The 23202-nt window shown below is 34.1% G+C and overlaps 1 protein-coding gene across 1 annotated transcript; it reads left to right on the top strand.

Moving 5' to 3' along the window:
- Positions 1-3955: 3955 nt before the first annotated feature.
- ASB17 (ankyrin repeat and SOCS box containing 17) lies at positions 3956-22705 on the top strand. Its single transcript, XM_036890325.2, has 3 exons — positions 3956-4353; positions 20009-20288; positions 22481-22705. The coding sequence occupies exons 1-3, from the start codon at positions 3956-3958 to the stop codon at positions 22685-22687; spliced, it is 885 nt and encodes a 294-aa protein (XP_036746220.1). The 3' UTR covers positions 22688-22705.
- The last annotated feature ends 497 nt before the right edge of the window (positions 22706-23202 follow it).

Below are 23202 nucleotides of genomic sequence, written 5' to 3'. Positions count from 1 at the left end.
GAAATTAAGAACCTTAGTTATACTTTTACAAATGAAAGGTGATGTTATTTCCATACAGAGAAAGGAAGTGGGGGTTTTAATGTATTTTTGATGATACCTTCATTATATATGTTCATCTGAAAGAACTTTGCATAGCTGAACAGAAAAATGACAGATAAAAATCTGTTAGTTGCCCTCAGTCCTCATAATCCCAGAATATCTAACCTGTTGAACGTTTTCAGTATAATTAGAGGGATTAGACATTAGATTTTGGTTTTTAAAGGGTTAAAATGTTCATATATGTACTTATTATTCTAAGTAACCATATTTCTAATATGCTTAATATAAACCATCTGTATGTTTATTTTAAATTTTTAATTGTAACCTAGATATTTTGTGGTGTTTGCTTATCCAAGCCACACCTGACTAGCTATAGTGGTAGGTATAGTCCCAAAAAAACTTCATATATAAATTGGCTTAATCTATGACTTAAAATAGCCTAGTTCAAAAATTTGAGTTAAAACTTGAGGTTAAATATTGAGTTAAGAATTTGAGTGGATACCATAAGCTAGAAACAAGTCTGACAAACTGTAGTTCTATGCAATTCAAAGTTCTGAGAGGGAGCTAGAATTATGAGTTTAAGTGTTTCTAGAGCATTGACTGAATTCACAAATAGAGAAAAATTCAGTTTGCCATATATTTTAAGATACCCTTTAAAACTGACACAGAGTGATTAAATACACTTTTAAGACATCATACAATATATACACATACTTTTCATTCTGCCTTTTGAAGTATGCACTGTTCTTACACATACTTAAAAGTGAGGAAATTCCTCTTCTCTCAATTGTTTGTTTTTTATCTTCTTTTAAATACATAAATCAATACTAAATATGAGTGTAATTGAGAGAAGCCCAGTAAGAGGGCTAACATAAACTTTGTAGAGTAGATAAGAATTTTTACAAATAATAATCGTATATAATTATGTAGAAACTATACTATTGAATCCATCGAAAGTCCATTCTTATCCACTGACATTTGTTTTACTGTTTGCTGAGATCATACAAATACATCCCTATGTATATATGATCCCTATGTAAGCTATGATTTACAACGCATCTCTGGTGAAACAGCTTAGCAGGCCAAGTTTGTCCTTTGTGCTTCCCCTTAGTCACTTTCCAACACCGCCCTGCTGCATCCTTTGTACTTTCCAGATCCTTAAGCCATTGTGCTAGGATTTTCCATATATGCTTCCTCCTTAACAAAATGTAGCTGTGATGGGCCCAGCCAGATTATGGGTTTAGGTATCATAATAAAAATGAATCTATTTAAAGAATTAATAAATGATAGTGGTCTCAAGGGTAAACCTTCCATATTTAGACCTGAAAAGCCTAACTTATATGAGGACAACTGAGTAGGAACTTCAGGCAGTATTTGGGACCTATAAGCTTTTGGCTTACAACACATAGAGGTCAACATGCAATTTATACCCAGGTTATTTAATCTTGCATAATGAAAAGAACAGTAAAATATATATTTATTTGAAACTCATAATTTCACAATTACTTGTGTATAATGTAAGGAACATTTTTCTTTAAATTGGGACATTTATTAAAGCTGTTGGACATATTTTCAATGTCATTAGACTTCTAATGATTTTACTGAAGGCTTTTCATGAATATGAGATATATAAACTATACTCTGTAGATGTATAAACTATACTCTGTAGCACATATTACAGCTATACCAAAGAAGTAACTGGACACAGAGGACATGGACTGTGGACTCAGCCTTGATTCAAATCACTGCTACTCACTAGCTGTTTGACCTCTGTAAAGTGTCTTAACCAATCTAAATTTCAGGTTCCTCAGCTGTAAAACATAGATAGTAGAGAGGATTAGGAGAATTAAATGAGAAAATGCTTATCAAGTACCTGTCTAGTGTAGTACAACTACATAAGAACTCAATATATGTTAGCTATTATTGTCATTCATCAGTAGATTGCCTCCTGTATGTCTTTCATGTTTACCATTAGCAGTGGCTATAATCTTTTAAAAAATTAAAAACTAAAGTGGCACCAATTTTGACTTAACATGTTTCACTTATTACAGTTAAAGTGAAAATGACTGGTTCTTCTGATTCCAAAAAAATATACATACTCAATGACATTTAAATCATAAATAAAATTATAAAGGAAAAAGAAAAAAATATATTCATGCAGAGATATACATTGTTATTTTTAATAACAACACTTTTTTCCCAAAGGATGATTAATCTACCATCTGTTTGTTTTTGAAATATAATTGCAGAGCTCTTGTCATGACCTCTACTTATAAATTAACCATGAAAATGGAAAGGTAGTTGTCTTCTTGGAGAAGCAGAAAAGAGTAGAGGTAAAGTCTCCAGCACCATCACGACTGGGTTAAAATCCCAGTTTTATCAGTTACTAGGCATACCATCTCAGGCAAGTCACTTAGACTCTGCATCTCAGCTTCCATAGTTGAGAAGTGAAATTGCTGTTAGAATTAAAGAAGTTAATATGCAAAGTACTTAAAATAGTGCCTGCTACATAGTAGGTAGTACATATCAAGTTAGCTATTATATATGGTCATACAAAGGTACCTATGATATATAAATAAAAAAGTAGATAATAAAACCAGTGATTACTATCCCATTTGTATATTATCATCCCATTTGTATAAAAGAATAAAGTATGCAATAATGTATTTATTTACATATAAGCATAAAAATATTTGAAGGGCTATATACATAAAACTGCAAATATGATTATCTTAGGGAGAGGCTCTTCACTGGCTCTATAATGTTTCAACTTTTTACAACCTTTTTGTATTATATTATTAAGAAAACAATGAAAATAGTTCAACTTAAATATGTATTTTTTGAAGTGGAGGAAATAAAAAGAAAGTAGAGGAAAACAACAAAACTCTTAGCTTTCAGAAAGATGACAATAGCTACAGGTATTCATGCTATCACAGGAAAAGAGAATTTAGAGTTTATAGAATTAAATACATTATTAGTGAAAATGTATTATAGTAAGCCCAGAATTATAATTGCCCTTTACTAAAGAGACTTCATGTGATTTTTAAAAAGTATGCAATGAGGAAAAAAAATTTAAGTATCTTTAAAATTGCTAAATTGTTAAATTAAACAGAAAGTGACTGAAGCATAACTACTGAGTAATGATAAAACAACCATAATGTTTTTTTTTTATTTTACTGGGGCAAGGATGACATACCAAGCTTAAGGAACCTTTAATGCCCAAACTGTATATAGACTGCTTAATTTATAGAGAAATTATGTCTATAAAATTTTAAATTCTTAAATGTTTCCAAATTTTATGTAATATTATATGATATTTTTTCTCCCTGGAATTATTACAGTGCTTACTGGCAAGTCTCTTAACCTGTCTAAGCCCCAGTTTCCCCAACTACCAGATAGAGAAAATATCCTATGAGGATTAAGTGAGAACATGCAGTACTCAAGTCAAACATCAGAACAACAGTACTTGAACTTTTTCATTGTACCTATCATTATCTTTCTTTGCATGATAGTCTAAAAGTAACAATCATTCTTTACTAATATTATTTTTTCTAATGTGTAGACTGTGCTTTTAGTATCTGATAAACACACATACTAGCTTGAGCTGAATTCTTAATATTTAAGAATATTATATCTTAGTTCTTACACATATAATTTCTGTCCAATATCACTCTCAAATATCACCAGTTACATATAATATTCCAAATTCCTGACCTATGCTGATCACAAACCTCTCTCCATTGTGATGTCATCCAGTACTTTGTGGTAGTATTTCATAGGGTAATTTTTCTGGCTGCAGTTTAAAGGGCACTTACTGTTTGTGGAGGAAAGACTACCACATCACCAAAATATGTAGATGAAGGATTATAGTATGACTTCCTGGGACTTTATTTCTATATTGTTATCTTAAGTAGCAATGAGTAAATCTTCTAAATTATGTCATAAGACTTTTCATCCAAGAAGCAATATATTTTGCAATCTCTTTGACAAAATTGTTAAAAGACCATCCTTGCAGTTTTTGGGTCAGTGCGGATATCATTATTATGAAGCCAGGATTTACAGAACACTGGCAAATATTCTGAGGTGCCTCAACTTGGATGGGTTTGACATACTACTTACAGATTATATTGCATTTGTGGAAAAATCAGGATACCGTTTCGAAGAGAATTTTAATTTGGAATTTACTGAAATATGTGTGAATACAATTCTGTACTGGGTTTTTGTTAGAAAAGGTAATCCTGACTTTGTGGAATTGCTTCTCAAGAAGACAAAGAAGGACTATGCTCAAGACAGAAGTTGTAACCTGGCACAGAGGTAATAATCTCATGTGTTTTCACCATAAAAGGAAAAAAGTTCTCTTTAGGAGATTATACTTTTTCATAAATGAATATGCATACTGGCTATATATGGGTAAGGAATTCCTGAATTGATTTTTCATTCATTTGTTCACTCCTTCATTATTTACTCAATCAAATTTTTACCTATATGTACATTATTACATACCAATAAATTACTAGTGATTCTGTTCTATAAAGCTTACATATGAGTGTAATGCAAAGTTAGACAACTTAAATTTCTCTAATTAGACAAAGACATAATTTTGGGTAATACTGTGATCTCTTCTTTCTGAGAAACCTGGAATGTATATCTACAGTATGTATGTAAATTAACTTTCAAAGTATAATTCAGAATATACACACGTTCACTAATGATGCTTATTAAATACAATTATTTTATTTGCATGTTAAACATTGATAAATCTGACTCCAAATTCTCCTGAACTGAGCACAATGAAAGTCAAACACCTGATTCAATCTGCTATAGACCCAAATTTTCACATAATCTGAACATGTCAAATTAGTTAATGAATACTACTGAGGATCTTATGAAAATAAAGTATTTGTAGGGTCCATAACCTAGATTTTAAAGTTAGTTTGCACTAACTCCAGTTTACTCTTTGGTTTCAGGTGTTAGTTTGATTAGAACAGAAGTGCATTTGTTCTTTCATTCAACAAAGTGTTTATCACCTTACTAGGTATGAGATACTGTACTAGGCACAATGATAGGAGCCATATGTAATAAAAAAGACAGGCAAGATCAGTTAAAGACTAGACCAATTTAGATTCTGCCTGAGTTGTTTCCTTGATTATGTATCACTGTGGTATTGGAGACCCACTAGATTGCTTTGCTTCACAAGTACATGAACTGATAGCCGTGGGCCTGGAATATCAATAAATAAAACTCCAAAATAGTACTTTTTGGTTGTCTTAAGGATCATTATATTTGTAACTATAGTAGAGATCTGCTTCTAATACTGAGTGTCCCTACCTAGGCTAAGTAATGACTATATGAATCCCTTGCAGGCTCATGGGAAAGAAAAGTGGGAGTAAAACAGGAGAGGATAAATTTTTAAAGTTTTAAATGGAAAGAAAGAGGAGGAAACTGAAAAGAAAGGAAGAAAAATAAAAGAAAGGGAAACACATAGTGGGGCATAAAAGAGTGTCATTATCAACTGTCTTGACAGTTTTAAAATCAGCAAATCTTGACTTAGAAACATCCACAAGGTGAAACACAGTACAGGCCAATTCTCTGTACTATAATGTCATTTAGATCTTTTCAGAATCATGGAATTTTAGATTCAGAGGGGACCTAAGAACTCGTTGGCAAACCTGAACCCTGAGCAGCAACACTTTGTAGAGCATCCTTGGCTGACGCTCATCGGTCCCTTCTTGAACTCTAGTAGTACTGAGTTAACCATTTCCTGAGGTAAACCAGACCTTTGCCCAACAACCCTTGACTTTGCTAGCTGTACACTTCTTCACAGACTTTACTTAGTCTCCATGACTTTAAATATTATGTGTATTCCAATGATTTCCTTATCTGTATCTCTAGTCTTGACCTCTTTTCTGAGCTCCAGGACTCCTTCTATATTAAGCTGTTAACTCAGCATCCCTACAAAACATGTCAAACTTAACAGAAACAAAAGAGAATATTGATCTAACTCTCCCTGTCAACTTGCTCCTTCCTCTGAATTTTCCACCTGATTAATGACCACTGTTACTCAGGCCAGAAATTTAGGATTTATTCTTGATTCTTCTCTTTCTTTCACCAATACATCAGCAAGTCCTTGGGACTTAGTCTCTGAGACTTATCCCAGTTGATTACACTTCTTTCTCATCTCCTCCATTTCTGAGGTGAAGCCACCACTATCTCTTGCCTATACAATTGCAAGGCTCCTAGGAGCCTTCTAGCTTCCGTTCTTCACTCTCAGCCCTATTATCTTGATTCAGAGGCCTAAATGACTTTATAAAAGTATAAAAATGTGTCATATTACCCATGCTTAAAATCCTCTAAAGTTTTCTTACTACAAGTGGAATAAAATTCAAACTCAATACCCACTTTTAAAAAGTCCTACATGATTTGGCCCCTATTTTAACCAAATCCAAGCTCATGCCAACTCTTCCCCTAGCCACACAGACCTTTCTGATTCTTGAGCATCAAGTTCACTCCCGCCTGAAGACCTTGTAGCAACTGTTCCCTCTGCCTGAAAATATCTTCACTCAGATCTTCCTGTGGCTAGCTCTTTTTTATCAGCTGGGTCATAGTATAAATGTCATCTCCTCAAAGAGGCATTTCCTGGTGACACCACCTAAAGAAGCCACACAGTCAATATCATACCACTGTATTTTAATTTTCTGCACCAGCACTGATCACCCTGTGTATTTGCTGTTGGTCTTTTTTTTCCCCATTGATTTATTTATTATCTACTTTCACTAAAAGTAAGCTCCATGGGAGGAGGAACCTTGACCACTTCTTCAACTTTGGATCATCAGTGCCTAGAACTATGCAAATACACAGCAAGTGCTCAATCAAGATTTTGTTGAATGAAAAAGTGAATTTTTATACAGCTTTATTAGATTCTTCTTCCTCATAGTGTGCTGAAGTCTGTCTCCATTTCCCCAATTCTGCCCCTGGAGCTATAGGAAACATAGCTTCCACATGAAAACCTCTCAAATATTTGAACACAACTATTATGTTCCCATAATGAATACCCTAAATTTCCTATTGTTTTTTCCTTTTAATTTCTGCAGCAGCACCATTCTTTGGTCACCTTTCCCTATATAAATTCCAGTTTGATAATTTCTCTATTATAATAAAGTGTCTAAATAGGTTCCTAGAGGAGAGCAGAATTAATGAGGGAAAGGAACTTGTTTGTTCATTTTTACAATAAACCTGCAGTAAAAATTTAGGTGCAACAGTATGACAGACTATAAGTAGTTAAATAAAGATGTCATTCAATTAAAAAAACAATAATTGTTCATTAAGCATTTCTACATGCTAGGCACTGTGTAATTAGTTGAGAATATAAAAGCAGTCATACTTCCTGATTTTGAAGAGCTCACAGACTAGTAAGTGAGCCATAAAAAAAATTATAATTACACTGTAAATGCAAAAACAGAATCACATACAGACAGAGAAGACAGAGAAAGAAATTGGTAAACTGCTGGGGAGGAGCACGTATCTGAGAAAGCTCTCTAGAAGAAATATGTCCTGAATGATTTTTTAAAGATGAAAGAGAGTTTTCCCTTTCTTTCCCTTGAAATATAATCCAGGCAAAGACAAGATGACTAAAGCCAAAGGAGACATGAACTTGTATCCAGTGACTAGAGGCAATCCAGCAGTTGCTAGAGAATGTGGGAATCAGGTAGTAGCAAGAGATGAAGCCTAGAAGTGAAAACTGAAGGACTCTGTAGGCCATACTAAGGAATTTTAAATTTAGACCATGGGTGATGCCTAATCAGTGAAGGTCAGACTTACAAAATGAAAAGATTTATCAGCTCCCATTTGAAGAATGGATTGCAGGAAGGGAGGATGGGTCTGGAGGCAGGGGGGCCAGTTAGTGACTGCTCAAACACTCCAAGTACAACAGCAGCTCCAGAACTTCTATACAGGAAGGGTTGAGGGAAGTAATCTTATTAAAAAGAAGTGGATGGAAAAGAAGTTGCTTGATACTGAATTTGTGTGGTAAGCATACTATGTTTACTTAGCTTATATGTGCATTTTTATTAGGTTTGGGGGAAGAACTAATTCTGTTCCACACCATCCCCTCAACCTGAATCTACTCTTTGATACCACAACTGTCTAGGTAAATCATAATGAGGACTTAAACTAAAACTATAGCAGTGAGGGAAAGAAGAGATTTATTAAGTAGAATAGCAAGACACAGTGAGTGTCTAGAAGTGCAGAATCAAAGACAGAAAAGAGTTAATCCTCAGATTTCTAAATTTTGAGGCTGGTTGATGATTGTTTCTTGTTGCTGCTGTAACAAATTGCCACAAACTTAGTGACTTAAAACAACAAAAATTTATTATTGTGTAGTTCTGGATATCAGAAGTCCAGAATATGGATACAGGGCTAAAATCAAGTTGTCATCAGGTCATAGGTATAGGGGTTCCTTCTGGAGTAGGAGGGTCCTTCTGGAGGCTCTAGGGGAGAATGTTTCCTTGCCAGCTTCTGGAGGCTGCCTGCATTCCTTGGCTCATGGCCTCTGCCTCTGTCTTCAAAGCCAGGACTGTGTATCTTCTTCACTGGCTCTGTTTCTATCACTCTCTGACAGTTCTTATAAGGATCCTTGTGATTACACTGGGTCCACCTGGATAATCTCCCATCTCAAGGTCCTTGTCTTAATTGCACCTGCAGAGTCCCTTTTGCCATTTTGAGAGGCTATTATTTAGCATACCAAATGGTCATGCCACGAACCTATTAAGATTATTACAAGAGACCTACAAAGTCAGCTTTGCACATATGAGTTTGCATTACCTAAGGGATATCCAGGTACAGATTTGCAGTAGGTGGATAGAATGTGTCACCTGTGACATCTCACTTTCTCTTACATTCTATATCCTATCTGTCAGTGTATCTGTTAATTCTAGCTTCAAACCATATATAGAATCCTACCACATCCACTGTTATTACCCTTTATTAAGCTGTGATTTCTCCTCTTCTATCTCTAACAAATTCTCAACAAAGTTCATGTTACTTTTCTATTCAAAATGCCCAGTGGCTCTTCCATTCCATTTAGAGTAAAAGATGAAGTTCTTACAGTAATCTACAAGGCTTTACATGATGTAACATCCTATTAACTCTGTCCTCATTTCCTACTACCTTCACCCTTCTTACTCTTTCAGCCAACTGGCTCTCTAAATCTTCTTTCACTACTCCAGGCATAATCTCCTGCCTTGGGGCCCTTAAATATCCAAATGGCTAACTTTTTCATCTCTTTCTTCTTTATCCAAATATCACCTTTCAGTAATGCCCTCTCCTATCATCCTACATAAAATCGGAAAATTCCTTCACTGCATACCCCAGCATTTCCATATTTATCCTACACTACTTTTTTTCCACAGCATGTATCAAACCTAACATATAAAACCTTTTTGTTATGTTCATTCTGTATAGTCTGTTATCCCTCACTACAATATAAGCAAGAAAGTAGGCATGTTTCTTTTGTTCACTCGTGTATCCTAAGCATCTAAAACAGTGTCTGGCACTGAGTATGCATTCAATAAATATTTGTTGAATAGATTAATAGACAGTAAAGTTATGTTTAGGGGTGAAACTGCTTGAAAACAATTAGCCAAATGAAAATTAGTCAAAGGACCACAACTACTTTACCTAGAACGTGAGGACTGAGGAAGAGGGAGCAGTGAAAGATGGTTAAGAAGGAATAGTCAAAGAGGAAGTGGATAAAACTTGAAGAGAATGGTCCCACTGAGCCAAGGAAAGACTGGTTTCAGGTCAGCTGTGTTAAATATCAGAGATAAAATTATTATGGAGAAGCATCTATGGATTTGGCAGCTAGAAACCAAAGGAAGAGTACAAAAAATTAGAAATAATTATTATAAGTATAAAATGGAATCATTCTCTATGGAAATATTATGCCCCATTTTGTAAGTGCTCATGACAGGTTTTCAGATAAGAGGGTTCAGTTCATTAACCTCACATTTAAAAACTGATTCTTGCTTTGCTTGCCTCACTCCATCCATGTAAGTACTGTTATAATTAACTGTCAGTATAGATTAAGCAAAGTTTGGTTTACAGTAACATGTTCTTTAAACATGAGGATTAATCATATGTCATTTGGGTATAAATTAGACTTTTAAATCTCATTTTAAACCTATTTGAGTTTTAGTTATATTTTCAACATTTTGGATCTAAAATATCTTCTAAAGTTAATGTCAATCTTAATGTCTTAAAATCAACTAATATCTCTAAATCTTAACAAGGACTACTTAAGGTATTTTTGTCTTCTCCTAAATTCCCTGAATTCCCATACTTACAAGACTCTTAAGGCAAATGTCTTCTTAAGGGTGAGCAGCATCATAGGCAGTTCAAGATGGGGTATAGGAGGATCCTAAATTCACCATGTCCCATGAACACAACAAATATACAGCTACATATTCAACAATACCCTAAAAAAAAAACAACCTGAAAATGAGCTGAACAGCTCTTTCACCAAAAAGGATAAAAAGCCACTGAGATAGGCAGGAGAAACAGATATGATCTTAACCAAAAACCTCACGCTTGTTATGGTTATCCACAATCAGGAGGAGTCTGGAGGGATCTCACAAAAATGAAGCCTCTCCCTGAGGAGCAAGCGGTTTATGCTCCACAACAAGCACCCCAATCTTGGGACCTGCACTGGAAAGATAAGCTCCCAAAACATCTGGCTTTGAAATCAGTAGAGTTTATGTTCAGGAGCTACACAGGGCTGTGAAGAAATGAGATTCTGTTCTTAGAGGTCTCACGTACAAACTCATGCACTCTGGGACCAAGCTCAAAAGTAATAGATTGAAAAGCATTTAAACTATATGAGAAGATTTATTTGCTAACATTAAGGCATCCATCAACCGGAGAGGCAGAAGTCTACTGGGACCCCATCTAGGAATGGAGGCCCTGGTGGGCACCATTTTTACATTCTCATTCTAGCCTTCTAGCATTGGTGAGTGAGCACATTATCCCATCATGCCAGCCCCACAGCTGCCACCTGACCTGGCAGGTAAATGCCCTGTCCCTCTTGTACCACCATTGTGGCCATTACCAGACCCAGCAGGGAAGTGCAGCCCACATAGGGTACACTTCTTGAGTTCCTGGCATTGGTTGATGTGGAGATTGCCTTTACAGGCCCCACAGGTCTGAAACAAAGAGATAGTTTGAAAAACAACCAAGAGCTAGGGAAATGTTAAAAGATCATGCTTATCTCCTACACAAGGCCACTCCTTCAAAACTATGAGACAGATGTTTCATTTATACATGGAAGCAGAGAGTCAAGCAAAATGAGGAACAGAGGAATGTGTTCCAAATGAAAGAACAAGATAAAACCCCAGAAAAAGCATTAATTAAAAATGGAGATAAGTAATTTACCTAACAAAGAGTTCAAAATAATGGTCATAAATATGCTCACTGATCTCAGGAGAAGAATCAATGAACATAATGAGAAACTTCAACAAAGAGATAAAAAATATATGAAAGTACCAAAAAAAGTCACAGAGTTGAAGAATACAGTAACTGAACTGAAAAATAGAGGGGTTCAACAGCAGACTGGAAGGAGCAGAAGAATCAGTGAGATGGATGACAGGGCAGTTGAATTTACCCAAACAGGAGCAAAAAGAAAAAAAAATTAAAAATAAACATAGCTTAAGGCACTCATGAGATAACTTTAAGCAGAATAAAATTCACATTATAGGGGTTCCAGAAGGATAACACAAAGAAAGGGGCAGAAAACTTATTTGAAGATATTAGTGTCTGACACCTTCCCTAACAAAAGGAAGGAAACAGACATCCAGATCCAGGAAGTCCAGAAAGTTCTAAACAAGATGATCCCAAAGAAAGCCACACCAAGACACATTATAATTAAGCTGTCACAAGTTAAAAACAGAATCTTAGAAGCAGCAAGAAAAACAACTTGTTACATACAAGGGAAATGTCATAAGACTATCAGCAGATTTTTCAGCAGAAACTTTGTAGACCAGAAGGGAGTAGCATGACATATTCAAAGTATTAAAAGGAAAAAAATGAAACACAACAAAACAACTTCCAACCAAGAATATGCTACCTGGCAAGGATATCATTCAAAATTGAAAGACAAATAGCTTTCCAGAAAAGCAAAAGCTAAAGGAGTTCATTAACACTAAACCAGTCTTACAAGAAATGTTAAAGGAGCTTCTTTAAGATGAAAAGGAAGGTGACTAATTATTAACAACATGTGAAAGTAAAAATTTCACTGGTAAAGGTAAAAACATAGTAAAAGTAGTGGATTAAACACTTACAAAGCTACTATGAAAGTTGAAAGATAAAAGTAGTAAAAATAAATTTAACTACAACAGTAAGTTAAGAGATACACAAAATAAAAAGATGTAAAACATGACAGCAGAAACAAAATGGGGGAGGAGTAAAAATTTAATTAAAAAAATAAATATATAAACTCTTATGTGAGCCTCATGATAACCACAAAGCTAAAACCTATAGTAGATACACAAAGGATAATGAGAAAGGAATCTAAGCATAACACTATAGAAAGGCATCAAACTATAAGGGAGGAAAGCAGAAGGAAAAGACAGGAATACAAAACACCCAGAAAACAATTAACAACATGGCAATAAGTACTTACTTACTGATAATTACTTTAAGTGTAAATGGACTAAATTCTCTAATCAAAAGACACTGAGTAGCTGAATGGATAAACACACGCACTATAGGCTTCCTACAAACAACTCACTTCAGATGTAAAAGCACAAAGACTGAAAGTGAAGGGATGGAAAAAGATGTTTCATGCAAAAGAAAACCAGAGAAAGCTCTACTTATATCAGACAAACAGACTTCATAACAAAGACTGTAAGAAAACATAAAGTCTTTATGTTTTAAAAACATAAAGCTATTATTATGTATTGCATAATAATAAAGGGGTCACTCCAAAAAGAAGATATAACATTTGTAAATATTTATGCACCCAACATAGGAGCACCTAAATATACATATAAAAATATTAACAGATATAAAGGAAGAAATTGGCAATACAATATAGTAATAGTAGGAGTCTTTACTACCACTTACATCACTGGATAGATCATCCAGACAGAAAAATCAGTAAGGAAATACTGGTCTTAAATGATACACTGACCAGATGGACTTAACAGATTATATATAGAACGTTCCATCCAAAAGCAGCAAAATACACATTCTTAAGTTCACATGTATCGTTCTCCAGGATAGATAATAAGTTAGGCCACAAAACAAGCTTTAGTAAATATAAGAATATTGGAATCATTATTAATTATCTTCAACCATAATGGTATAACTTGAAACCAATTACAAGAAAAAAACTGGAAAAATTATAAATATGTAGATATTAAACAACATGCTACTGAACAACCAATAGGTCAATGAAGAAATCAAAGGAGAAACATACCTTGAGGCAAATGAAAATGGAACTATAACACACCAAAATCTATGGAATTATCTTCAACCATAATGGTATAACTTGAAACCAATTACAAGAAGAAAACTGGAAAAATCATAAATATGTAGATATTAAACAACATGCTACTGAACAACCAATAGGTCAATGAAGAAATCAAAGGAGAAAAATACCTTGAGGCAAATGAAAATGGAACTATAACACACCAAAATCTATGGGATGCAGCAAAAACAGTTTTACTATTATAGCAATACAGGCCTACCTCAAGAAAAACTCTCAAATAAACAACCTAACCCAATACCTAAAGGAACTAGAATAAGAAGAGCAAACAAAGCCCAAAGTTAGTAGAAGGAAGACAATAATAAAGAGCAGAGCAAAAATAAATGAATTAGAGTCTAAAAAAGACAATAGAAAAGATCAGTGAAACTTTCATTTCAACCAAAGATCAGGTTCTTTGAAAAGATAAAATTGACAAACCTTAAGCCTTTTCTTCTTTAAAAAATAAATAAATAAAATTAGAAATGAAAGAGAAGTTACAACTGACATCAGAGAAATACACAGGCTCATAAGAGACTAGCAAGAACAATTACATGTCAAAAAACTGGACAACCTCGAAGTAATGAATTCCTAGAAACATACAACCTTCCAAGACTGATTGAAGAGGAAACAACAAGTCTAAAAAGATCTATTACTGGTAGAGATTGAATCAGTAATCAAAACATTCGAAAATCCATCAACATCATCCACCACATCAACAAAAAGAAGGACAAAAACCACATGATCATCTCCATAAATGCTGAAAAAGCATTCAACAAAATTCAACATCCATTCATGATAAAAACTCTCAACAAAATGGGTATAGAGGGCAAGTACCTCAACATAATACAGGCCATATGTGATAAACCCACAGCTGACATCATACTTAACAGCGAGAAGCTGATAGCTTTTCCTCTAAGATTGGGAACAAGACAGGGATGCCCACTCTCCCCACTGTTATTCAACATAGTACTGGAGGTCCTAGCCACGGCAATCAGACAAAAACAAACAAATACAAGGAATCCAGATCGGTAAAGAAGAAGTCAAACTGTCACTATTTGCAGATGACATGATATTGTACATAAAAAACTCTAAAGACTCCACTCCAAAACTACTAGAATTAATATCAGAATTCAGCAAAGTTGCAGGATGCAAAATTAATACACAGAAATCTGTGGCATTCCTATACACTAACAATGAACTAACAGAAAGAGAAATCAGGAAAACAATTCCATTCACAATTGCATCAAAAAGAATAAAATACCTAGGAATAAACCTAACCAAGGAAGTGAAAGACCTATACCCTGAAAACTGTAAGACACTCTTAAGAGAAATTAAAGAGGACACTAACAAATGGAAACTCATCCCATGCTCTTGCCTAGGAAGAATTAATATCGTTAAAATGGCCATCCTGCCCAAAGCAATCTACAGATTCAATGCAATCCCTACCAAAGCATTCTTCAACAAACTGGAACAAATAGTTCAAAAATTCATAGAAACCTCCAAAGACCCTGAATAGCCAAAGCAATCCTGAGAAGGAAGAATAAAGTGGCGGGGGGTGGGGGATCTCGCTCCCCAACTTCAAGCTCTACTACAAAGCCACAGTAATCAAGACAATTTGGTACTGGCACAAGAACAGAGCCACAGACCACTGGAACAGATTAGAGAATCCAGACATTAACCCAAACATATATGGTCAATTAATATATGATAAAGGAGCCATGGACATACAATGGGGAAATGACAGTCTCTTCAACAGATGGTGCTGGCAAAACTGGACAGCTACATGTAAGAGAATGAAACAGGATCACTGTCTAACCCCATACACAAAAGTAAATTCGAAATGGATCAAAGACCTGAATGTGAGTCATGAAACCATAAAACTCTTAGAAAAAAACATAGGCAAAAATCTCTTGGACATAAACATGAGCGACTTCTTCATGAACATATCTCCCTCCCTGGGCAAGGGAAACAAAAGCAAAAAATGAACAAGTGGGACTATATCAAGCTGAAAAGCTTCTGTACAGCAAAGGACACCATCAATAGAACAAAAAGGTATCCTACAGTATGGGAGAATATATTCATAAATGACAGATATGATAAAGGGTTGACATCCAAAATATATAAAGAGCTCATAAACCTCAACAAACAAAAAGCAAATAATCCAATTAATAAATGGGCAGAGGAGCTGAACAGACAGTTCTCCAAAGAAGAAATTCAGATGGCCAACAGACACATGAAAAGAAGCTCCACATCGCTAGTCATCAGAGAAATGCAAATTAAAACCACAATGAGATATCACCTCACACCAGTAAGGATCACCATCATCCAAAAGACAAACAACAACAAATGTTGGCGAGGTTGTGGAGAAAAGGGAACCCTCCTACACTGCTGGTGGGAATGTAAATTAGTTCAACCATTATGGAAAGCAGTATGGAGGTTCCTGAAAATGCTCAAAATATAGAAATACCATCTGACCCAGGAATTCCACTTCTAGGAATTTACCCTAAGAATACAGCAGCCCAGTTTGAAAAAGACAGATGCATCCCTATGTTTATTGCAGCACTATTTACAATAGCCAAGAAATGGAAGCAACCTATGTGTCCATCAGTAGATGAATGGATAAAGAAGATGTGGTATATATATGCAATGGAATATTATTCCGCAATAAGAAGAAAACAGATCCTACCATTTGCAACAACATGGATGGAGCTAGAGGGTATTATGCTCAGTGAAATAAGCCAGGCAGAGCAAGACAAGTACCAAATGATTTCATTCATATGTGGAGTATAAGAACAAAGGAAAAACTGAAGGAACAAAACAGCAGCAGAATCACAGAACCCAAGAATGGACTAACAGTTACCAAAGGGAAAGTGACTGGGGAGGACAGGTGGAAAGGGAAGGATAAGGAGGGGGGAGGAAAGAAAGGGGGCATTAAGATTAGCATGTGTAATGTGGGGGGAGGCATGGAGAGGGCTGTACAACACAGAGAAGACAAATAGTGATTCTACAGCATCTTACTACGCTGATGGACAGTGACTCTAATGGGGTTTGTGGGGGGGACTTGGTGAAGGGGGGAGTCTAGTAAACATAATGTTCCTCATGTAGTTGTAGATTAATGATACCAAAAAAAAAAATTAACCCAAATGTATTAAATATCTCAATGTAAGGCCAGAAACCATAAAACTTCTAGAATAGAACATAGGTGGTAAGCTCCTTGACATCATTGTTGGCAGTATTTCTTTGGATAGACTCCAAAGGCAATGGCAACAAAATAAAAAAATTTTTTTAATGGACTATATTTAACTTAAAAGCTTCTGCACAGCAAAGGAAACTATCAACAAAAAGTCTACTGGGTGGGAAAAGATATTAGTAAATCTTTATCCAGTAAGAGGTTAGTATCTAAAATATATAAAAAATTCATTTATCATAATCAGTAACACAGAAAAACACCAAATAATCCAATTAAAAATGGGCAGAAGATATAAATAGACATTTTCCTTAAGTAGAAATACTGATGGCCAACAGGAACATGAAAATTTATTCAACATCACTAATCATCTGGGAATTACAAATCAATATCTTAATATCACCTCACACCTGCCAGAATGGCTATTTTCAGAAAGACAATAACAAGCATTGGTGAGGATGTGGAGAAAAGGGGTCCTTCATGCAGTGTTGGTGGGAACGTAAATTGGTGCAGCCATTATGGAAAACAGTCATGAGAATTCCTCAAAATATTAACAATAGAACTACCATACAATCTGGCAATTCCACTTCTGTGTATTTATCTGAAGAAATTTAAAAAGTCAAAGAGATACATCCACTCTTATATTTACGGAAGCATTATTTACAATAGCCCAGATATGGAACCAGCATAAGTGTTCATCAATGGATGAATGGATAGAGATGATGCAACACACACACACTACTACTACTACTGCACTACTCAGCCATAAAAGGAATGAAATCTTCCATTTGCAACAGTATGGACAGACCTAGAGGGTATTACACTAAGTGGTACATGGGGATGTAATGTACAGCATAATGACTATATTGTATTGCATATTTGAACGTTGCTGAGAGTAGATCTTCAAAGTTCTCATCACATGAAAAAGAATGTTTTATAACTTTGTGAGGATTGATGGTAACCAGACTTACTGTGATCATTTCAAAATGTATAGATACCAAATGATTATGTTGTACACCTGAAACTAATGTTATATGAAAATTATACTTCAATAAAAAATATTTTTTAAAAAGTACAATATGAATAAATTAGATAGTCGCTGAAATTTTTAAATGGTTGTACTTCACTAAAAATCTTGTTAGGCCCAAAAACTACAGAATAAATTTTTATATATTCAGTATAAAATATTATGTACAATATTATAATACCTTTATTATATATTTTAAAAATCAATGAACAAATATTTGAGCATCCACTCTGGGCCAAACACTATTCTAGACATTTAGGAATATAATAGTGGAGTAAACAAAAAATTATTGTCCTTGTAGAGTTCCAATTTTTACCATTCACCTTGTTCGTCCATTTTTGAAAACAAGAAAATGAAAGATCAGAGATGTTAAGCAAGTTGTCCAAAATGATAAGTGCTTAAGAAGGTTTGTGCAAAGTGCCATAAGTTAGAAGGTCAGGTAATCAAAGAAGACCTTCACACAGACTTTTCTTAGACAGGTTTTTATATAAGCAAGGCTTACAATAGAATTGAAAAGACATAAATCAAAGAAAGCTGAAATAATTGGGTGCAGTGGTGGCTTGGGGAAGTAAATATCAATAAACAGGATAGGGAATGCAGAAGGAAAAGTAGCTTGGTTGTTCAGTTTTTGATATATATTGGAATTATTTGAAAAAGATGAGATGTTCAAGACAATATTGATCTGGACATGATTCCAGGAGAGAGTATATAGACCTATACATAGCACTTCAAAGGATACATATATATATATGTATACATAGTCCCAATACATATATGTACATGTATATATATATATATATATATATATATATATATATAGTACCACTGGTAAAGTTACGTCAAAACCCACTTCTCAATTTCTAAAATGCTACTCTGCACTACACCATGCTTTTTTTAAATCACAAAATTTACTTATTGAATTACTTGTCTATTTTCCTTACTAGACTGTAATCAGCATCTTGACTACACTCTCTCTTTCATCTCTGCATATCAGGTAATCAGTACACTGGGAAACATGTATTAATGAATGAAGGAGCCAATGAATAGATAAACGCATGAGGAAATTAAGACAGAGGTTTACTTACCTAACATCATACAGCTAGTAAGGAGAACCAAAACTTGGAATCTCAAACCTTTAAATCTCCAGTGTTTATAGCATTATGCCATATTGCCTTTCATCTTAATTAAGCATATGCAATCTTAAAGTTCTTCTTTTGAATAATGCTTCTCTTGCTCTGCAAGTTGTCTGAAACCAATATTTATAATTTGTACACTGTTCTTGAGAATATATTAGTATTTTATTAGACTAATCAAGAGAATTTCAGGGACAAGGATCATAAATAGAATTTCCTTTTTATTCCTAAAAGCTGTGCTTACTTGGCCAAATCAAGGCATAATAATATAAAATTCCTTATATGGCTGGTTCTACCATGTCTTATCTACATACAGAGACCAAGTCAATAGCAAGCATAAATGTCTTTAAGTGAAACAATAGCAATGACTATAGAAAATAAGAAAAAAAAATATTTTCACTTCTGTTACATGGGAAGAGAAATTTTCAAGTCCACCCATCACGTAGCACTCTAGGAAAAACAAGACTTCAGAGGACTCTCAAAACTTTACTGAAGAAAAATAAAATTCTACCCTTGAGGGATCTGGTATGGCCCTCATTATAATTTACTTTGCTTAAACCTACAAATTCTAATTTTATTAAAATGAAAGAGATAGAATTAAGGTAGTTACACTTACTCCTTTCTTATCTAGTCTCCAAATTCAATTCTAGCTCATGTCTGATATATGACCAAAAAGAACAAAAATGTATCAAAGTAGTCACATAATTCTTTTTATTAATCAAGTAAAATAAAGTCTTCCCCCTTTTTCATCTTAGATTTTGCAGAGCTTCATCAGTTTTATAGTACTGGTTCTAATCGGAATGGATTTCTCAAATGAGAAACAGAATTGCTATTACTAAAAGTAAACACTTTTTACACATTGTAAATCTTTTTGTTTTTACAACTGTAAAGGCAGTTTAAATGTGTAGCAGGAGTATTCTTTTAACCTTCAGTTTCGTCTAGATTTCATAAAGTGGAAAACTCTTCTTACAACATGTTATATATAAAGGTAAAGTTGCATTCAAAGTCATTTAAGACAACACTATTATTTTCCCATACTGTTAAGACAAAATGTTTACCACATTTTCTTATATACTCAAGGAGGTTTCTGTTTGTTTGATTGACAGAACTTTCACACCAGTCTACTGGCCAAGCCCACTAGGTGGCATCACACCTCTGCTTTATGTAGCCCAGACAAGACAATCCACTATCTTAAAAATACTCCTGAAATATGGAATCTTAGAAAGAGAAAAAAAGCCTATCAACACTGTGTTAACAATATTGCTCTACCCTTTAAGAATGAGAATAGCGGTTGACCATGTATTGGAGGACATCCAGGAAGATGCCAAAACTTGTTTAGTCCTATGTTTCAGAGTGCTTTCTGTCATTTCAATCAGGGAAATAGAGGTAAGCAAAGTATTGTTCTTTGGGTACAGGCTCAACTATTGATCAATTTAAGATAAAACTGTGGGGAATAATTCACAATCATAATATAAGTTAGTCATGGGGACGTTGCACAGGATGGAGAATTCAGTCAATTCTCTAATACCTTAATATGTTATTAGAGATAATTGCACCAGAGGAAGTAAAGATTTAATAATATGGGTAATTGTTGAACCACTGTGTTATACATTTGAAACCAACATAAGATTGTATATCAATGATACTTTAATTTTAAAAAAAGGTAAAATTGTGAGGAAAGTATGAAGTTAATTTTTAAGCTATGGATTACATTCAGTGAAAAATTAATCTTATAAATGCTTATAAACTTAAAATAGGGAAAATCTAAATTATCTCAAATATTAGTCCTTTATTTCATAATTTCATATCTTCCAAATATGAAAGAATTTTAAATTTATAGTTTATTTTAGTAGTAATTAAGTAGATGCATGTTATTATACCCCAATTACATAATAACCTGTATTTGTTAGGATTTCTATGTCTCTAAAAACACAATAAATTAAAAATTTAACAGACCTCTTTTCCAATATAGTTTTTCTTTAATGAGCTACATTATCTCCCCAGAAATACAATCACATGCCAAGGAACATATTTTTCTTTTCAAAATTTCAAAACAATTTTAAACATAAAAATGTAATTAAAGGCTTAAAATATTTGCTCAGTTGAAAATACCTATCCCCCAGAAATGTAGAGAGAGAGCCTCTCCTTGGTAAGGATTTGGAATAAACCAAAGTTAGAGAAAAAAATCAACCAAATGGACGGGATTTTTACTGTCAAAATGAACTGTACGTTTCACCATCAAATTGTATCATGCGTACTTGTTGACAGAAATAAGTCTGCTAATGGGAAAGAAAGCTACTCTTCTAAATTTAAACAAGTCAAATTACCAAGGACTCTAGCAGTCTCCCTTATCTTTAAATGTGTAACTTCAGAAATAAACTCCTAAGAGATATAACTCTGCTGATTTTGGGGGGTTTTGTTATGGTTTTTGTATTTAAGTCTCAGCAATGCATACCAATTAACCATGCCATGGCCAACTGTAATGAGAGCAAATTAGTCAAATTATTTTGGCAACCAAGTTTTAAAGCAAAAAAATAAACAAGTGTTTGTATCTTAAGTCATTTGCTTGTCCATATCCAGTGTTAGTCCTGCACATTTATTATAGAGCATATCGATTTCCATGAATGCTATTCCTGAGGCACAACAGAAAAGTACTAGGATAGAGTAAGTTGATCAAAATCACCTGCCTGAATGGCAAAGAATTTATAGCCTGGTTCCAATCGGTAGCAGTTTAGTAAACTAAAATAAAGTAGCTTGAGCAGAATGGTGAAGGATGGCATTAAAAACTGGCTTAAAAAAATATTTTAAATGTCCCCTACTTTTTATTTCCAGACTTCTAAGTAGTAGTTTCCCCTTCCATAGAGTATGTATTTTATTGTAAATATATATTTAGATGTCTTTACCTCTAGACCAGTTTTGTCAGCACAGAGACTACATCAATTTTATACACCCCAGCAATTATTCCAAACATCAAGCTTAGTGCTGAGCAAACACAAGCTATTCTTTAGTCAGTTATTGAATAAATAAATAATGAAAACATGCATCATTTAAGTAAAAGTGTCATGTAGTTATCTTTTTGCATGGACAGGCTTCCTGTCAGGTCTTCTTGTGGCTTAACAGTATGAAGTTTTACTCTACAATCATTGGATCATGTAGGGGGAACTTAAAGGATTTGTGTTGTCTTTGCCCAACTCCAGGAGAATTGGCACAGAATTTCTGGAGTAGAACCTCAGCATTGGTATATCTTAAAGTCCCCTGGATAATTCCAGTGGATAACCAAGTTGACCACACTATTCTAGAAGAAGAAACGGATAAAACCTAAGTGTATGATCCATCTCTAATGAAAAACATACATAGTTGTAAGAAATGTTTTGTGTCCTTAGATATATTATTTAAACTTTGTCATTGTGAGAATAAATTGGAATAAATATACTTGCCTCAGGTGAGATTGCTTGGGAAAAAATATTATAAAAACAATTATAAGTCTATTTTCTGAATTTAAAAAATAAAAAATGTTAATAATTTGTACTAATCCAATTATTAATATTACAAAATTAAATTATTTCCCTTTTCTTCAGGTGCAGCTAAGTTTAGGAAGACATCCAATTATTTCAAATTGGTTGGACTACATTCCTTCAACAAGATACAAAGATCCATGTGAACTATTACATCTTTGCAGAATAACCATCAGGGCTCAACTGTTGACCAACAATATGCTCCCAAATGGAATATTCTCACTTCTAATTCCCGTGCGTCTACAGAACTACTTGAATTTAGAAAGCTAATAATACACATCTTCTTCCTGAGTTCTTAAGGATGCTCACCATTGTATGGTCTAGAAGTTAATAAACTATTAACTGCATGCAAATTTTTATTGCATTGAACATTCCATTAGAAATTCCATTCTCACATGCACAGAGTCGATTTTAAAATAACATACGGCTCTTCTCATTACCTTTATATACAGTGGAACAAATTATATGCATTTTTTTATTCTTCAGACTTACACTTTTAATCCATTCTTAAAAGTTGTTTTGCCTTACAGCATTCTTGCTATTGTGGAAATTTTGGACATATTAATGTTCTGAACTCGGAAGCTCATTATTAGTATGTTGTAAGCTAGGTGTTTATTATCTTACATTGTATATTCATATTAAAATATACTTATTGAGGTCTTTTGGAAATAAAATATTGTGCTTGGTAGTAGGGAATAATCAAGCAGGTTAAAATGTGATCTCTTCCTTGAGAATTTATAACTCTGTAGCAGCCATATTAGCAAATAATAAAAGGTGAAGAACTA

Source organism: Manis pentadactyla, chromosome 4 (assembly GCF_030020395.1).
Source record: "Manis pentadactyla isolate mManPen7 chromosome 4, mManPen7.hap1, whole genome shotgun sequence".
Taxonomy (NCBI): Eukaryota; Metazoa; Chordata; class Mammalia; order Pholidota; family Manidae; genus Manis; species Manis pentadactyla.
Note: the sequence above shows the minus strand (reverse complement) of the source record. Positions and strands in the feature narration are given on the sequence as shown.

Bases quoted from the DNA above. Each gene is read 5' to 3' on its own strand.
- ASB17 (XM_036890325.2), top strand. From the start codon at position 3,956: ATGAGTAAATCTTCTAAATTATGTCATAAGACTTTTCATCCAAGAAGC. The intron at 4,354-20,008 runs GTAATAATCTCA...TTTGATTGACAG, and splicing joins AGTTGTAACCTGGCACAGAG to AACTTTCACACCAGTCTACT. The intron at 20,289-22,480 runs GTAAGCAAAGTA...CCTTTTCTTCAG, and splicing joins TTTCAATCAGGGAAATAGAG to GTGCAGCTAAGTTTAGGAAG.